The sequence below is a fragment of the Camponotus floridanus genome, unplaced genomic scaffold, assembly GCF_003227725.1.
Source record: "Camponotus floridanus strain SB8 unplaced genomic scaffold, Cflo_v7.5 scaffold30, whole genome shotgun sequence".
Classification (NCBI taxonomy): domain Eukaryota; kingdom Metazoa; phylum Arthropoda; class Insecta; order Hymenoptera; family Formicidae; genus Camponotus; species Camponotus floridanus.
In genome coordinates this window covers 349,326-368,302 of record NW_020229437.1, presented here as the reverse complement: position 1 = coordinate 368,302, position 18,977 = coordinate 349,326, and the positions used below count along the sequence as shown (strand labels likewise).

Sequence of the window (18,977 nt, the reverse complement as noted above, 5' to 3'; positions counted from 1 at the left end):
TCAAGCAAGTAGAATGAAGCAAACGCCTCAGCAGTCGGGACCGCATCAAATGCAATCGGCAAGTCTGAACATTCTCGCTGAATAAACTTCCAGTAAATTTCAGCGTGGCAGAACTCTTCTCGTTCTCTCTTGTACCGCATGGCTTTATAGCAACTGTAGTGATGATCATTATTCGACGTTCGCTAAACAATGGATAGAGTACTACAAGAGAAGAGCGACATTGGGAGGGAATATCAGCGGGAGGATGTTCGGAATACTTCGTCGTTGTTGCCTATTCACGTGTCTCGGTCGTAGACCTTACTTGAATGCGGTTACGTTGCATAATGACCGAGATTTCTTGACGTGCGGCACTCATTGCTGCTGTGTCAATTCGCGTGTCAATAATACTAGTCGCCAGGTCCCCTTGGAGCTCATCCCACTTGTTGCTCGCGCAGCACACGAAAGGTTACACCGGCTGTATGTTAGATTTATGGTGACGATTTATAGTGTCTCTGTGTATGTATGATCGATCGTAATACCGTCGATTTATTCTCGTGGGAGAAGCTGCAGGATTTATGTTCTAGATATGTTTTTTAACGATTACATGTTACTGAACAGAAAAATATAATTGACACTGAGCTAGGATTCTGAGTGTTGAAACGGAATTTTTTTTTATGGAAGCTTAACTGTCGAAAGAATTAATTAAAAACGATGGTTATTTATGTCAAGTTGTATTCTGAAGCGATCTTTTATTTTCTGTTTAATGTACGATCAACAGAACGCGCTCATAAAATCATCTGAAAATAATGGCTTGCAATTTTATGTAACGTATGTAAATATGATTCACAACATGTATAATTTACGATAAATACGGTAATAGTGCATAGTTTTGCGTGTATACGCAACGTTAGTCTTGCGTTCACAACGATTTACTATCGCGTGTATTCTTTCTTTACGAGTCGGTTGACATGCTAAGCAGGTTCCCGGCCAATGAAATATGATACTAAGGAGATTATATAAGGTATTTATATATAATATTCCGAAGAAACAAATCGTAAATTTTACAGATAAGATAAGATTTTACACAGATAAGTTTCATTCCAAGAATTAATCTTGCACTGATGCATGCACATTAGAAAGATCTGTAACTAACGCACACGCCTCAATGATCTTTAATACTTACGAAATATCAGTGATGCCGCGATAATATCAGAAGAAAGAGAAATCAACAGGCCATCCTCTGTCATTAATTGCTTTTATTCGCATGCGCGCGATACGCTTTATATACGAATACGAATTACGCAAGTTTCAAGATTTGCATTCGACGCTTTATGCGTAGCATAAATCCGTCTAATCCGTGTCATATGCGTGGACAATGATCCGCATGATGTAACGTCAGTTTTTAAACCTCGATGTAAATAATGTGGGAGCTTGACACACAATGGACAGCGTGTATAATGCATTGAAATTGAAAAATTTTGATAGAGATAAAAAAAATTTCGATAAATAAATGGGATATTTTGCACACGATCTACGCAACGTGCAATTATTGTTAAAGGGTAGAAAGTCACTAAAGATAAATGTCTATCGCGACTTTCTTCTTCTGCCTTTTCCTCCTCGGTCTTGCGCAGTCTGTTATCCGCCATATGTAATTAAATTTGACATATCTGGTACTCGCCGTTTACGCCGATGTTGATCGATCGCTATTGACATTCCAATCGTGTCCGCCTATCGGTACACATCGCAAAAAATGAACATTTGTTTCTCGTCGATCATTTTCCATTACACTGCACTCTCGTTTAAAAAATAGGACACAAATGTTCCTTTGACGTTTCATTGCAACGTCACCACCCGCATTCTGTATGACTAAAGACTTCGCTTATCTTGAGCATGTTTTCAACTAGCGGTTGACAGTATAATCGCGGAAGAGAATGATATCAATTGAAAGGAAGATATTAAAAGGATTATTGTATTCGTGAAGTGCACTCGATGGAAGATGCGTTTCATCCTTGAGAGCGTAAAGTGTTCTGTTGCGTCTAATCGATTTCAAGGTTCGCTGGATACGAAGAAATGAAGCAAAGAAGAAGACTGCAACCGACATTAAAAGTCGCCGAGTACGACGTGACTGGATAATCTAACCATCTCGCCAAATAAACGACTCTCAACTGTGGAATCGTTACTTTTTATTATGTCACGGATTTGTACTCGTGTTGACGAAATAGTTCAGGAAGGCAAAAGCGCGAAATTCATTTTCGATCGGCTTGCGTACGAAAAAATATACTACACACGGCAATGTGTACAAATAAATAAATAAATAAATTTTTATCAATTGCCAAATTAATATACGAATTTTATGCATTTGATAACATAGTTTAATCAAGAAGATTTATTGTTTGGTAGTTATCCAAACTTAATACAGACGAATTTTTTCGCAATTTTTTTGAATGTTTAACATAATGCGAAAGATATTATAATCTTCGGGAAGAGGATATTATGGCAAGATTAATTATATTAATCAGATGTTTATAATTGAATCAAATTAAAATAATTGTTTTATCGAAAATTATTAAAATATAAGTTGCATCACTGACTTTTACGTCTTCCAAATAATGTTTTACTATTATGCATTATTATACATATCGTAGAAGTTGACATTATTTCAATAATAAACAACTAAATTTTCAGTTATAAGCAATTGCTAAAAGTTATTATTCTGAGGAAAAAATTTTATACTTTACAATTAATCAGATATAATCGAATCTAATAAAATGTATCTTATAAGCAATGTGTAATAGTAAAATAAAAACACAGTTTGGAAGACGCAAACACCTATGATATAATTTATATCTTTAATCATTTTTGATGATTAAAAAATTTACGGAATGCATATATGTTACCTGTTTATAAATATCTGCATTTTACGGTATTATTGCGACACTATCGAATTTGGAAATGGACCGTGCATATTAGAAATTATCTGAATCGCAAAGATGGTCCTCGTATGAACGCAATTGTGCGAATCGAGAAAACATCGAAGTCACATTAAGCTCCGGGACACGCCACTTAACTGAGTCTCGAAAGCCTTGCGCGTGCGTGGAAGGAGTCACGTATGTATAAACGATGAAGGAATACAAGATCCTTCACACCCACGCTCTATTTTATCTGCTATTTACCGAACAATATCTCCGGCGCCTATTATGCTATTTCTTTCCTCGTGAAAAGTACCGTAAACATTTTCTACTGCATATTTTCCGACTTGCTACTCTTACGAAATAACATTAATTTTCATGAAGTTTATCTATCGCGTGAAATATTCAATACACAATTTATTTCGTCACAATCTTTATTGCATTTATATGGAAATGAGTGGAATCTAAACGATTAAATAAAATGAAGATTTAACGGTATGTTAATTATTTTTTTTTTCATATAGCCGAAGAATAAAATGTGTTTGGAATTATTATTTGAAACATTCAACACATCGCTATTCATGAAGATGTTATCCTTGGTCATTTTAATACACCTTATAACAAAATAAATAAATAACGCACACGCATTATTTTTAACTAACATTGACATACAGTGTAGATTATAAAATAATGTGTTCTTCAATCGGATTATATCTTAGTATTCCAAAGCATACGAGCATATGACTCAAGTTGGAGAATGAGGCATACAAAGTGACCAATATCAAAGGAAACAGCTGAGAAGGGAGCATTGTGGGAGAGACAGAATCTGGGTCATTGCGGTAACAAAGACACAGAGGAGGCTTTTCATTGCTATAGCAGCAATTAAATCGACAAGAGTGCTGAGATTTTGCCCGCATACGTTGCAACCCTGTCGCATTTTGCTCGTAATCATATGACAAACCGATAATTTTGCTCCAATGCATTCGAGTGCGCGCGCACAGATCGTGATGGTTTGTAGAATCATCAATTCCGATTTGTCAGATCGTTGAATAATCGCTTTGTGCTAATTGCCTAGTAAGTTTGTCTAGATAAATCAAGGGTATGCAAATAGTCAATCCAAGGTTTTATTGCGGCACGATAATTGCGTTGCGTTTCTTTATTTTACTTCCTCACAATTGAGATGCAATTCGCCTCTTTTTGCGATAAACTATGACGGTAACGAATAAATCGATTTAACGAACCGTATAAGTATCACGCTATAATTTTTCTATTTGTAGTTAATCTTATTCGAAATTATTAGTACACAGATAATAGAAATTGCTGTAACTTTCTCTCTGAATTGTCTAACAGCTCTAAAAGGATATTAATATCAAGGTTAACTTCATCATAATCTTTAATTGAAATTCTTATATATCGGCTTATTTCTAATTTTTTTTTTATTATATTTTTTTATATTATCTTGTAAACACCCCTAAAATTTAAGCCTAAACATATGTTTATAGAAAAAGAGATATTCTCCATTATTTTCTTTCTCTTTTATACATCAAATTCCGCGAACAATATCAGTCGTGAGAATTATGAACGTTATTCGTTATAATATTCATATGATTTGTTAGGTTTTTTTTCTACGGTCTTTTATTTTTTTATCATGCACCTACATAAAGGAATACTTTCTCTTAAAACATGTAATAGCTTTAAAATTAGTATAGTTCGATATTACCGACAAAGGAAATTCCATTTCGATTTGGTCTTGAAGAAATAAAACTGAATATCCAGTTCTTCTCGATATACCGATATCCTGCGGCGGATTGAAATAGTTGAGCGGTGTTATGGTAGTTACCGGAGCCAACGAAGCGTATACGCGATACTTTTCCACAGTCACTTTCATAATATAAGCTGCTTCCGAAAGTGAATCAACGTATCCGACGTCGAAAGAAGGTTACGCATAGCTAATGCAATCTTATTTATCGTGCAGCTGAGAAATTTTTTTGTACATATTTTTCGATATGATGTATGATATATATTCTAGTCTTAAAGATAATAGAATATTTCCATTAATGAATATTACCTATTATTTTATGCCAGAGTAAGATAATAAAATTATACGTATGAAACAGTCTTACTAATATTGAAGTTTTATAGTAATGACATGGGCATTCTCTTATCGTTCGTTATAAATCAATGATGTAATCACTTGTAGCCAGTTAATTTTTAATGTTTTTTATGGCTTCGATTCATTACTCTGATTTTTTATTTCGTTAAAACTTATATAAATTCATACATAAAAAATCACGTAATTTTATATATTGATTGAAAATTAATTTTATATATTGATTTAATATATGTTAATAACACAATTTTATTAAAATTGATACAATCCATTTGACAACGAGAATATATATATTGCACAAATATTGAAAAATTATTGCTCTTATATGAAAAAAAATTAATAAAATTAAATTAATATTATGAGACATCAATATTGATTTATAACTATTTACGCTTTTCAGTCTGCAAGAAATTGTTATCAAATGTAAAATGGATCGAATTATAGTGAAAAAATACTTTAATGATCTAACTTCCACATATTCATTAATACGTTTCTATGAGGATAGAAACATATTTCGATGGTGCATCATGGATAATAAAATAAATCAGAAATTAAATTTTGCTTGTGCTTTATTCTAACTTATTTCTGCGAGAAATCTATTTATTTCATTAGAAAGCCCATAACATTTTACATCGGAGTGGAAAATTTAATCATGATTTTAGATGATTTCACATGATACTATTATATATTTCACGTGATAATGTTATTTAAATAGAACTAATTGCTTTACGTGTTCAATCTTAAGATACTTGGTAATGGGTTTATATAGTTAGGAATTTGGTTTCGAATTATGAGATGAAAAACATTTCGCAGAGATAATATAGTTTCCATTTTCACGTTTTAAACTCATCAATGTGGTAATTAGAGAATATAATTTGATAATTCATGATTCCTTGAGAAATTGAGACAAAATATATATTATTTATCATTATTTTACAGGTAGTCAGTTTGTAATAATTTATAAGATATTTCTATATACATGTGTATAATAATTACACTTTCAAAGAAATTTACTATTATTATCTAAATTTAACATTGTTAATAATATTACATTAAAACAATAGATATTTCTGTAGCACATATTTTAAAAAATAACTTTTTTATTATAATTTCTGTATAATTTTTTACTGTTATTTTATTATGTAAAGTAATATGTTGAAAACATTTATAAATTGTTATGAAATTATAATATTGACAAAGCAAACTTAAGCTCGGTTAAAGGCTTATAATAATATTACGATCGTAACTACAATGATGATCGTTAAAGAAAATAATCATTGAAATAGTACAACTCTCCATGGTGAATCCCGACAATGTCAATCAACGCTCAACGATGTTACGTGAGTCGCATTGTTCTCAAGTGTCACGGACACTCATTGCGCAACGGCGTTTTGATGAGTGATTGACCCACAAGTATACACACGTTCACAATAGTTTTTATAAAGGTGTCACGATAAGAGACATATTATATTCAAGTGCATTAGCCGCGATTAAAGTGCCTACGTATAATAATTGCAACATTTTGCATATGATTACATAAGCCATGTAAACTACTTTCGCGATTTTATTTAAATATATTTCGACAGTGTAGGAATCTCTATTTGAAGCAAACAAAATTTTATATTGTATTGTATAAATAATTATTACATATTTATTGCTTTGATCTCTATTTTACTCAACAAAAATGCGATCAGAATTATTTTTGGATATTAATCAAAATAAACTAACTTGCAACATATTATTCATATTCAAATATTTTTTTATGATTTGAGAATAGTTATTAATTAAATTTTATTAATTATATTTTTAAAAGAAAAATATAAACTATTTCTTTTTTATTTATTTTTATAAATGTGTGTATATCGGTAATGAGCATCCAAGAAAACATGACTTTACGCTTTTATCATTTTTGCTTTATTAACTTCATATTTAAATAAATTTATTAGAGAGTTTCAATTGAAGTCCGTTAAATCTTATATAATAACAGATGTGTAACGAGCATTAATACTCACCAACATTTCTATCAGGAATAATTCGACGTATCTCAAAGATCGTGTGGAATAAGATGCACCGATCGCACCTTCTTCCCAATTACAACTCCGTCGTGCGAGGTAATCTTTTCAACGGGACATCGACAGTCGTCATTCAATTTCACTTTCCTCCCTCGCGGCAAACTACGAGACGCTCGAGTTATGACGAGACGAAAGCGACCTAATGTGCAGCTGGAGCTAGAACCCGATCGATATTATTACGTAATTTCATCCGAGACATAACGCGAATCTGCGGGACGCACTCAATCACGCGGAGACATGCGGGTTTCGCCCGTATTTCGAAGACTGGTCATCGCAGTGGCGATGCCAGGGTATTCAAAGATCGAAACCGTCGAGTGTCGCCTCCCGCGAGGGAGATCGAGTGATCCGAGGAAGGCAGACGTCTTGTTGCGAGCGCTGCGGGGAAAGGCGGGAGGAAGAACTGTCACGGAGAGGGGAACCCAGGGCCCCCCCGCGATCTTCATGGAAGGGGCAAGAGCATCCAAACCCCCGAGTTAGCTGCTGGTAGGAGCTTGGGAGAGGGCCCAAGTTGGGTCCGAGTGAAAGACAAAGCGAGACGAAAAAACGAAGAGGGAGGGAGAGAAAGAGAGAGAGACATCGTCGAAAGGAAGAAAGATAATGCGCGAGACGCAAATCCATGGTGAATCGCTCGCATTGTTGCGTGTCAGCGTGCGCGATAGTTATGGGCTCCAGGCAACCTTGTCCCAATACCTGGCTCGCGCTCGCGCTCATCCAGCGTGCCATCATCGCGACGCGATAAGGCGCAACATCGACGCATATCCGACAAAATACGAGCGTCGATAAGACGAGGCGCCGCCTCGCGTGAAGTAAGATTCGCGCGGCTCTCGACGGAAGAAATCGAGGAAGAAATCTTTCCGCGCTGCTATTGCGCGCTTCGCTTTCGCGACCGGAGGATGCGTCGCGCCGGGTATGCTATGTGGGTCATGGATGCAACCGAGAAGACGATGCTGCATTTTGGTCAGGTTCCTCCTCCCCCCCCTCCTTCCTTTGCACGCGCGCGCACTCCCCCCTTTCACCATCGCTGTTAAGCAGGACCTTAATTTACATCACGTTCGGAAAACTGGCGCGCACTTAATAAGAACGGTCGATATGTAATACTGAAATTATCGCTTGGAACGCGCTCGATAGCAGGCTCGTGATTGGAGTTAACTGCTGGAGCTGCTCGATGAATCGAGAGACCCGAGACAATTTATGAAAGAGATCGAAACACGCACAATACGATGGAGAATTTAAAAAAATTGGACGTTTTTTTTCATTGAGGCTTTATTCACCGTGTCTTTTTCATTTTTCTTCGACGTTCTTCATCTCTCGATTAAGAGACGCTCTAATGCGCCTACACCGCTATTCTTTACATAACAGACGCTTACTTTATGCAAGTGACACAAGTAGAAGCTGCGGTTCCACGGTAGAATTATGTAAATGCCTGTAAACAGCGCTGAAAGAGAAAGAGAGCATAATAATTTGACTAGTAAATTTCGTTACTTCTTGAGATTGAAGTTTAAAATTCTAACAATGAGTACCCTATTACATTACCGTGTTATGTACAAAAGATAATCTTATCAGCTGTACGATGGTGGGAAAATCTCTCATTGTCTTTTTCATTAAAATATCTATTACAGTGAGAGCAAAGTTGAGAAAAACGAAAACGAATAATGCAATTAAGCGACTATTGTGCATTCTCCTATATTTGTATGTGTATCATAATGAAAGATATAAGCTATGTTTAAATATATATTTTTTTTTAATGGAAAGAAAAAAGCCTGTACCGGATGCAGAGAAACGTAAATGAGAGGCATTTTGCGAGATAGTACTGCTAATTAGTTTTAATCATTACGTTATCTCGATACCTCGAAAACCTCGTGTTCTCTTCTCTGTCTTTATTATTCGCACTGTAATTACTTGACTATATGATTATCATGTAAATACGATGGTTGGCATGTAACATCGTGTACGTGATCCGGGCAATCGAACAGAGTGTGATCATCGATAAGTCGATATTTCGTGAGCAAACGCATGATTCCACGTCCGGTACATCCGGTCGTGACGGATCGCGATTATTGCGCGATTATTGCGCGATTATCAACGTTCGAAAATGCTTCTTTTTTTTTCATGTACACAAACGTTAGCGGGTCAGGCATGTAGGTCAAGGAGCTGTTTTGACGGCCTAGACGAGTCGAGGATGCGACTGCCCTTTTGACACGACGGTGGTCACATGAATTACACCGAGTGTGAATTCGATTTTGATCGCGTAGAGGAGACAAAGGGGCACATTCGAGACATCGGTGTCTCTTAACGTTATTTAATACGCTTGATTTATCGCGACAAGCGGTTATGCGTGCAAGCGGCGCGCACTATTCTTCGCTGACAATCTCCGCATGCATTTATCGTTGCGGCATTCTCTTCTATTCGCTTGTCTCTCTAGACTTGGATAGTTATAGCATAGGCGAATTCGACGCGAATGCGAATGAACATGCACGTGACGTACATATTATCGCAATTAATCGAGCGGCAGAACGGACAATTAGTCAGCCGCAAACAAAAGCAAAGTCTGCATGGAGATGATTAAGTAGAATGGCCATTGCATAATGATGTTATCGAAATAAGTTAATGCAACATTAGTGTTGATTTCTTGGACATCAAGTAAATGTATCAGAAATCATTGCTTCACAGCTGCTCGAGAAAAATATATATGTTTATTTATATTTATATTTATATATAATATTACATTATATTAAAAGATACAATATGATGTATCATAATCATAAATTGAAGACAAGAAAAAATTGTGACAAAGCCAGGATTGTATATATATCTTCTCAGTTTGAGCAATAATACATCCAGGTCAATTTGTTACCTCCTTCAATTAATGTATCATAGGATTAATATTGCGTCGAAATATCTTTTAAGGCTCTCGACTTTAGCTCTAATATCGCCATCTTTTTATATGTATGTCGTAACATGCAAGAGTTGGCAAATTTCGTTAATGTCTTACTATCGTATGTTCGCTACCGTCATTGATCAGTCATTGGTTATGAGTCAAGAGTTTTTGGAAATTTTTTAAACCTGACATTGCATCGGCATCGATTCTTTACGCCGTAATTTCAAGAAGAGAATGGATGGAGATTATCTTCCAGAATTTTTTTTTTACACAAATGCTATTCACTTTATTTGGGTCAATGTCGACAAGAGCTATTTTAATGTCGTTTTTGATAGGAGTCGCGAGAGCCCTTTTGTTGACGAGAATAAGAATCATATCAATGATAATTGCTCCTGTTATTACATTTTGAGTGACTTTCTGAATCTGCGAGAGTAAAAGTATCGTGTTTTTCTGACGATTATTATGGTAATAACGGGGTAAAGTAAATTATTATTTCCGTTAGTATCTTCTTACATTCGAAATGAGCTATGAAATGTGGACATAAGAGTCTATAAAGATAATTGCTGTTACATCAAGATATCGATCTGTTCTATTATGATCTTAACCGATACTTAAAGTCAGGTACAATTAATGTCGAGAGTAACAGTAGCTCTTTACTTTTTTTACTTTTCTCTCTACAATCATGACATCATCTGTGCAAAGCTTCACGATAAAGAAAGATATTGAAAAAGTGCAAACGGTTACAATAAATATATGTATACGAATCAAATTAAAATAAAACACAATAAAAAAATATAAATAAAATTATAAAAAAAGAATTAATTAAATTCATGAAATATTAATTAACATTATATAATATTATAAAAATATTATATCTATTTAAAACACTGTTGCAGAGAACAATTTATTAATTATCTTTTTATTTTACAAGTAAATCTATAGCTTGTATTGATAAAAAATTGATCCGCAGAAGAGTAATGGAAGACGTACGAGTCATGTATTGATTACTGTATGTACGATAATAAATTGAGATTGCACTCAATTACGATTTATCTCGTATTAATCAGGTGGCTCCATAAATCGCGCCGAAAGAACGCATCGTTGCTTCAGGCTGGCGAATCATGCACAATTTAAGTATCCGATCGTCCATATCGATCGTCTCTACGCCTTTTCTTAATCGGCGAACCGCGAAGATGTCGAGAGAGATGTTTTTATCCATCCAATCGGGTATGCGGTGGAGCGAAATCGATTTCGAGCAATCGCGTTCGCCAGCCATTAAGTCATATCTCGTCATCATCTCATCTGGTGCGAAATGTGCGTATGTCGAAAAATTCTCTCGATGACATCAAAATATCATCGTCTGCAATCGTTACGCTTGGTGTGGATTTAAATGCATTTAAAATCGCACGATCTGTCATTGTATCATAGAAAATTCTTATATCTGTTAATGATAATATCGCAAATTCTTGACAAGTAAACCTGCATGAATCGACAATTTTAAAGAGAGCGCAAATCAAATTTTCAATTTTTTGATACATGTGATAGCATTTTTTTTGTGCCAAAAGTGTAAAATAATCGAGGTGATATTGTTGGTTGTAGATTTGCTATATTTTGCAAATTTTTTCGGATGCTGCAGAAAATGTACTGTTGTCTCGCGTAAAAAATGGAGAGTTATAACGCCAGAAAATTTGCACATAGCGCAATATGTCGAAGGTCGGGGACTCACGCGAGCGTTCGGCGCATACTGTCAAGTGCAAGGTTTTCGATATAGCACGAAGGCAATCAAAAGCCAGGGCGTTTCGTTGGACATCAGCGGAGATTGGTAGTACCCCAGGGAGTCTGGCTTCATTTTTTCTGTTTTTCTCTCTCTCTCTCTCTTTCTCTTTTTTCCTTTCCGACTCCGTGCCTGTCGCTAATTATTTTACACGAAATCGCCTGGAAACGAAGAAACTCTCCCCATCCCACGGCGCTCCTTCTCGTTGTTTCGTAATGTTTCGCAATATCAATTACGCGGTACCTGTCAAGTTATACACGCGCATGGTGCGTCGACGGCGGCGTCGCGTATTGCTTTTCGCGTCGTGACATTATTCCTTAAGGTGTTCTAAAGTATTTAAGGCTGGGTAATTTAATAAAGTTATGCCGACGCGAGAGATCACTCTTCGGCTTCTCGAGGCGCTATTAAAAATGCCGCCCTTTGCGAAACCGTGAAATTGCAGCGCGGGTGAACGTCCCCGGTTTAATTTTTAATCCATTACTCACGAGTTAGGAGAAAAAAACCTCTACTCTTTATATAACGCAAGAATTTTCACCGCTTACCCGAAACGTGTCTCATATCTTCTTCTTTTCTAATAATCATCATACTTGATGGGTTTGTTTGCGAGAACAGTAAAAGTGCACAATCGAATATCCTTTATAATACTTTGGCATATTACGCAATGGCATTATTAAATATTGTAATCGAATATTCTTGCGCGATTATTTATAGCGACATTTTTGATCGCTTACAAGCATTCCTCGTACCATATATTTTTTTGCCGAGTAGAGACTTGGTTGTATCGATGGATATTGTAAGCGAGCTCGTAAAAAGAATTAAAAAACATTCGATTGCAAGTCAGTCTCGTGATATAAGTAGGAAATGTGGGAGAGAGAAAAATTAAAATAATCATGCGGCGCGCACGTTTGCATCGGCGCGATCGGAAGGGATTAAGTAAGATGTATTTTTAGAATCGACGTGCGCGATGTATCTCCCATAGGGGCTCCGTTCGCCGGGAGCTGCACCGGAGTCGTAAGAATTCGCGACTGTCGGCGGGCTGTCACGGCGCCGAAATTCTAAATTAACCGGTTTTGCAATTTTGGCGCCACTCACCTTTGAGAAATCACGCGGTGGTCCAATTTCGGCGATCGGCGTCGAACCGACTCTCGGTGTATATACAGGTACATAAGCCGCGTTATGTAGACATACGTAAACTTGTTTCATACAAGTTACCTGCTTCTCGACACCTTGTTTCGTCTCGATGAATTACGTTCTGCCTTGGACGCCGCGATGTCGATCGGTTTGTTATTTAAACGCGATTGCGTCTCGCGCTGCATAAAATTACATGCGTGTGTGTATGTGTGTCGTCATATTTTGTAAATTAATTAAAAATACTTATAAGTCGTAAAGAGTGGAAATCAAAGTCGGACTTGTGCGCGCGCAGGAGTTTTCATAGATTAATAATTATTTAAATTATTTATGTCCATAAAATAATTATGCATATATTTACTATTTATTACTTATATTTTACAACTTTTCCTCTTAAAATTTTATCGAGATGCATCTCGCGGCGCTCGGGACTTCCCGCGAAGAACTCGTTCCTTCGTGAGATCGCACCTTCGTGCTAAACGAAGTCGCTGAACGATGAGACGGCTTCATGCGAGAAGAGAGTTAATGACTCTCGCGAGATGCGGCGGAAAATCTATCTGCATTTAGATGCATCTTTAGACTATCCGGCTAGGATGTGGCGATCGGTATTTAGGCCTCGCGTTACGCAACGCACGACCATCACCGGCGATGGATAAGAAATTATCTCGAGGATCGCGGGGGAATGGTAGTGGATCGTCTGGCTGACATTGAACTCGCATTTTCCGTATGCGCCTCGCGTTCAGCCGAACGTACGACGGAAGACTATCTTCTTTTTTTCTCCCTCTCGTTTTCTGTCTTGCTCGCGCCTATATTTCGTTCAATTCAGTCACGTAAATGCTCGTCCGAGCGCGTTTGACACATGACTATCCGTACCTATCTACCTACGTGCTCGGGAACGCGTAGAGCGGGCATCCGCCAATTGCGAAATGCAGGAATTTAAAGAAGTATTCTTCATAAGGTCAGCAACGACGCCCGGGGTCATCGTGGTAATTGTACGCGCAATTAAAATGCGTGCCCGGCCATGTAAGTGCGGCGCATGTATCTATTCATCGTGCGCTTATTAACATTTCCAAAATCGAAGCCAGCCAAGAATATAGATAAATTTACGGCTTCAAAGAATATGAAAAATTTATATAAGATGCATCCTTTTTCTAAAAATCATAATTTTTTGCCAATGTAAGTAATGAATATAGTTTTTTCATGAATATAAATTATTCCATCTTTATAAAAAGAGAGAGAGAGAATTTCTTTGAATACATGACCTCGGTACTAGACGTGAAACATCTCTTCTTACGAAACGAGATTTCATTTTCGTAATACCTCGATTGCAAATAAAAAACGTATTATCTCAGAGACTCCCTCGTAAAATCATCGCACTTCTTCAGGGTCATCGCAGTAATTGTCTGCAGCAATTAAAACATGCGCGGGAGGCGAGATGGTGTGTTCGATGTTCCCAAGTTTTGTCATAAAAAATTCCATGTTCTCAAGTTTTGTTATAAAAAAATTCCCATGAGACAATCTAAAAGCAATGTGACAAGAAGAACTGAGATAAAACGACAAGATTCACAGATTCATGTCTTTGAATCACGATTACAATGTATGAAATAACGAATAAGCACTACTACATGACTAATTATTAATTTAAATAAAGAAACTCTGCACCAAACTATTCGTGTCATATGCAAAAAAATGTATGATTTTGAAATTTAAGTGATAATTACTGCGGAAATAGAGTGTGCACTTCGGATACCAGGTTTAATAGTACTACAAAAATAGCCTGAACGAGAAGTATCTTAATTATATGTAATTATAGTATATAAATGAGATTATTTAATACAAAAACGCGTTCGATCACGGCGAAAAATTGCTCGCGTTGTACGTGCCTTTGAAAAACACTTGTTTAATTTATCGTAATTACATATACGTTGATGCACTTACTGCATAAGTTAAAATGTTTAAGTCATCGAATATTATCGTAGCTGAAAAATAAACGAGCCTCTGATTTCTTCCACAAAATAGAATGCCGTGAAGAGATTTTGCGGAGGTTCCAATTATTTTATTGCTCGCCCTCGGTCTCTCACTCTTCTGATACGTTTGTCAGTTATGAAAGGCAGAAGTTGCAATGCCTGCGCGCAACGCCGGGGTCATCATGGCAATTACTATGCAGTTAGAGAATGTGCGGCTGACGATCGACGACGTTGCGCACCTTGTAAGAACCGGTAATTTTGCAATATTGTTGCCCGATTCGCGGGAAAAATATAATAAAATCCCCCGCTTCTCACAACGGACGAGTGTAATTGTGCCGAAAAACGGTTGTGCGTGCGCCCGCAAAACGATCCGCAATTTCTCCTTATATATTTCGAGCGACAGAATTGTCGCGCGTTACGAAAGATTCCCAAACTACTTAGCGAATTCGTATATTCTCGTGTCTTGCGGTAACGACGTCTTTAACCAAATAATAATCCCTCATTAGCGCGTGTCTGACCTCGCAAATTCTTAAATACGTGAAACGTGAGGTGCCAGATTATCGAGTGCAATTGACACTTAACGATATATCCGATTACATCTTTTTTTTAATAATATAAACACAAGTTTTTTTTATATCGTTGTTGAAGACTTTATTGAGAGATCACGCAATAGTTGGAAAAAAATCGCCGAAATCAAAGGAGATAATCTATCTCGCAATTATATTGCAGTAATTGCGAATCGCGCCTATATTCTTGCCAAGTCAGTCAAGATTTAATTAAGCGAGAGTCTGTTATCGCTAATGATCATAATTGTAATATTAGCAATATAGTGCAATAGCTATAAATTACACATGGCTATTTTATAATACAGTCCTTCTATAAGTTATCGACTCCTATCTATTATTAGTTATGCTTCACATTTAAAAAAAGCACGAAAACGTATAATAGTTCATGAATAAATTGTAAATAAAATTGTAATAATTATTGTAAAATTACATTATGCAAGACGTGCTTCTAATCTTTATCTATGATATTTTTTTTTGACCAAATAATCACAAGTTAATCATAATTTTTTAAAGAAAGATCTTTCCATAAAAACAAATGGCATACAAAACAAAAGTATCAATCATTGGAAACATTATTCAATAAGCAGATTATGTATCGTTCAACCGAAACTTTCGAAGTGAGATAATTTACCACGTCTAATTATATATTATTATTCTGTATAAGCGACAATATCGATCGATTGATTCGCGCGGAAGAAGAAAAAGGAATACGGAATTTTCAGCGGCGGATTATCGCACTTAGCGCGCCTTACAGCCTTGTAACATATACGCAAATAACCTAATAAATCTCGGTATAGGCTGTTCATCCTTCGGAGTCCTTGACACCGACGCGGTGTCACCGACTGCATCGCTCGTTGAGGAAAAGGAGAGCCGGTTGGCCGTTCGCCATCGTCCATCCGTCCAGTCGTAGAAGCGACCCGGATCAACCTCGCGTTGTTTCCCAATACATGGTCTTCTTCGTAACGTTATTCACCACCGTCTACGTCACTCCTCTCCGCGACGTGTAGCGTAATCTCCTTAGAAAGACGTTAATGATCCTTCGGAGTTATCGACCGCGAGAGGTTCCGCTCGGCTACCTCGATGAGCATGTGTGGAAGACGCTCTTTCTCAATAAAACGCGAGAGTTTCTGGTTTGCGCTGCTCCTTTGACGTTCCTGAATTTTTCACGAGTGACGACAGCGATGTGCAAGAGTAGTGATGATATACTTGAGCGGGGCATCGCGAATGATATACGCAAATTGTAACGCGTATTTGACACAGCGGTGTAATTTTGCCGCCAATCTGAATGGCACGAACAAAGAAATTGTAACGATTAATGTTGAGTAACGTTCGACTGATGCGTGAAAGGTGTTCGCTGACCCAGATCAATAATCGCGATTCGAGAGATTTTCAACTAACGGCTTAGTTGCGCTAATGTTTTCGCTCCTTCGAAGTATCTGTTATCCTCCGGTGCAATTAATCTGTATCCAATAATCGATGAAATTAATTTGTCCGCCGGTCGCGGTGACCATCGTGAAATTGATAAAAAATTTCTTTAACGAGGGCTACACGTTGATTATAAGAAAGAGAGTCGTTTATATGCGTGCAGTCATTTTTTATCAATATAACTCAAGAAATTAATTGATGATCACTAATAATTACCGAGTGCGTAATAATAATTTGAATGGATTTTATTTCCCAATCCGAGTGTACTTCGGCAACCGGCAATTAACCCTCTCGTTACTGCGGGTTTTAATCGTAGGGGACAAAGAGAAGTCGTTACCGAGTGACAGTTTGTTAGTAATTAGTGGTATCTACACGTCTTATCGATGATATATAAGTATGAAAGTTAAAAGGAAGAACAGGATGAGGTTGATGATAATGTTGGCGTTGTCAGTAGCTTTGGTAATGAAAAACTCAAGTAATCTGCCGATACGTCCGCCTGTCGGACATAGAATAATCGCAGAAGATGAATAAATAACTACGTATGCAATAGGCCACTTAAAGGAAAATAATTATCGACAACATGAAACTGCTTTTAAGTAACAATGCGAATGTGCGCAAGCTACGATTATTCGTCATATTAATGATTGCGCAAGACAAATGTCATTGTTTCCAAGTTAAAAGTATTTATGCGTCTCGTAATAATTTACGAGCAAATCATCCCCCATGTGATTGCACTCCGGACGTATAATTCAACGATGCATCGCAGTAATAAACGTTCTTATTCCCGATGTGTGCGCGGAAATTATTAGTTACGCATTTAATTGCCGAACCACCAATCAGTGATATTTTACATTATCGCTCAAATACAGAATATAATGATGTACTTAAATGTAATCGAACACCTGTAACGATCTCGTTTGCGAGCGTAGCGTTTTTTGGACGTAATCATGTCAAGGAGATATTTATAAAATAGTAGTGTAAGAACGCTGGCATTTAGCACTTTTGAAGAACGAGCTTCGAGAAATGAGCTATATCTGCGTTTATTAAAATTTTGATAACCGAATAATGTAAATTATTACTTTTTGTCAACGATCAATTTGTCACAAAGTTCGTTAATTAGAATTATCAAATGATATTTATGGCATCTTTAGTAAAATATATAAATTTTTTCTCATAGTTCAATAATGACGGTGTTTTTTTAAGGACACGTTTTAAGGATCCGTTTTCTGATCTAAAGTTTAAAACTATAAATTGCAAGTGAAAAATATATATTGTTCTATTATTTATCTAAATTAATTGAATATTAAACGACGATGAAATGCAACGTAAATTTTTCGTCAACATTTTTCAAGGCTATTCTCGGTCTTATCGGGTTGTAAAAATAAGACAGATTCGGTGAACAAAAACCCGTCATAACGACCTCGTACGATATACGATCATGTATGTAAACAGTATGCAAGAATTTCATCTACTTACATAACGTTTATTGTTGAAGTTTTTATGCATGATTCTGCAGGCAATCCAGTTAATAACCGACATCTGTTTCTTTCTCGCTCAAAATTCGAATTATATTGGTAACGTAAAGAAGGATTAAATTGCGTTATAGAGATTTATAGGACGAGAATTTTTTTTATATAAAATTTATATCTTAGATTTCTTTATCTGCATATTAAGAAAAAAATTTACAATACTAAAAAATTTAAAATAAAAATCTTAATTAAAAATATCGTTAAAAAATCGTCTTTTCTGTAAAACTTCTAAATTGTCTAAAATAAAAAACATTTAAATATAAAATCTTTAAATATAATTGCCACCGAAATTTTTGCATAAGAAGAATGCTGATGTAAGATTCAATCTATGAAAGTATGACATATACAATAGTATATACAATAGTATGAAATAATTATTTAATTTATCTTTAATTCTAATGATTTATTTAAATGAAACGATTACGTATAGAATGTATCTTACAAATCTTAACAGAAATCATATAAATATTTTGTTTTTTTAGAAAATTAATACATCTTTCCATAGCGTACTTAAAGATTTGAAATGCAGATATAATTTATTTAGCCTTCTTTATGCTAGACTTCTTAGCCTAGGCGGAACGTATTATGACATAGAGAATTTTTCTTTTATTATATCTATATATACATATGTATATAGACT

The 18,977-nt window shown here is 36.1% G+C and overlaps 2 protein-coding genes across 2 annotated transcripts in view; one reads left to right on the top strand and one right to left on the bottom strand.

Moving 5' to 3' along the window:
* The window catches only part of LOC105247906, a 49,914-nt gene extending 42,883 nt beyond the window's left edge, over positions 1-7,031 (bottom strand). The window contains exon 1 of the mRNA XM_011252366.3: positions 7,011-7,031. Within this exon, the coding sequence (XP_011250668.1) occupies positions 7,011-7,016 (6 nt within the window). The 5' untranslated portion in view covers positions 7,017-7,031. The remainder of the gene's footprint in view (positions 1-7,010) is intronic.
* Positions 1-18,977, top strand: part of LOC105247908 (nuclear migration protein nudC) — a 73,465-nt gene that overhangs the window by 44,113 nt on the left and 10,375 nt on the right. The gene's annotated exons all lie outside the window — the stretch shown is intronic.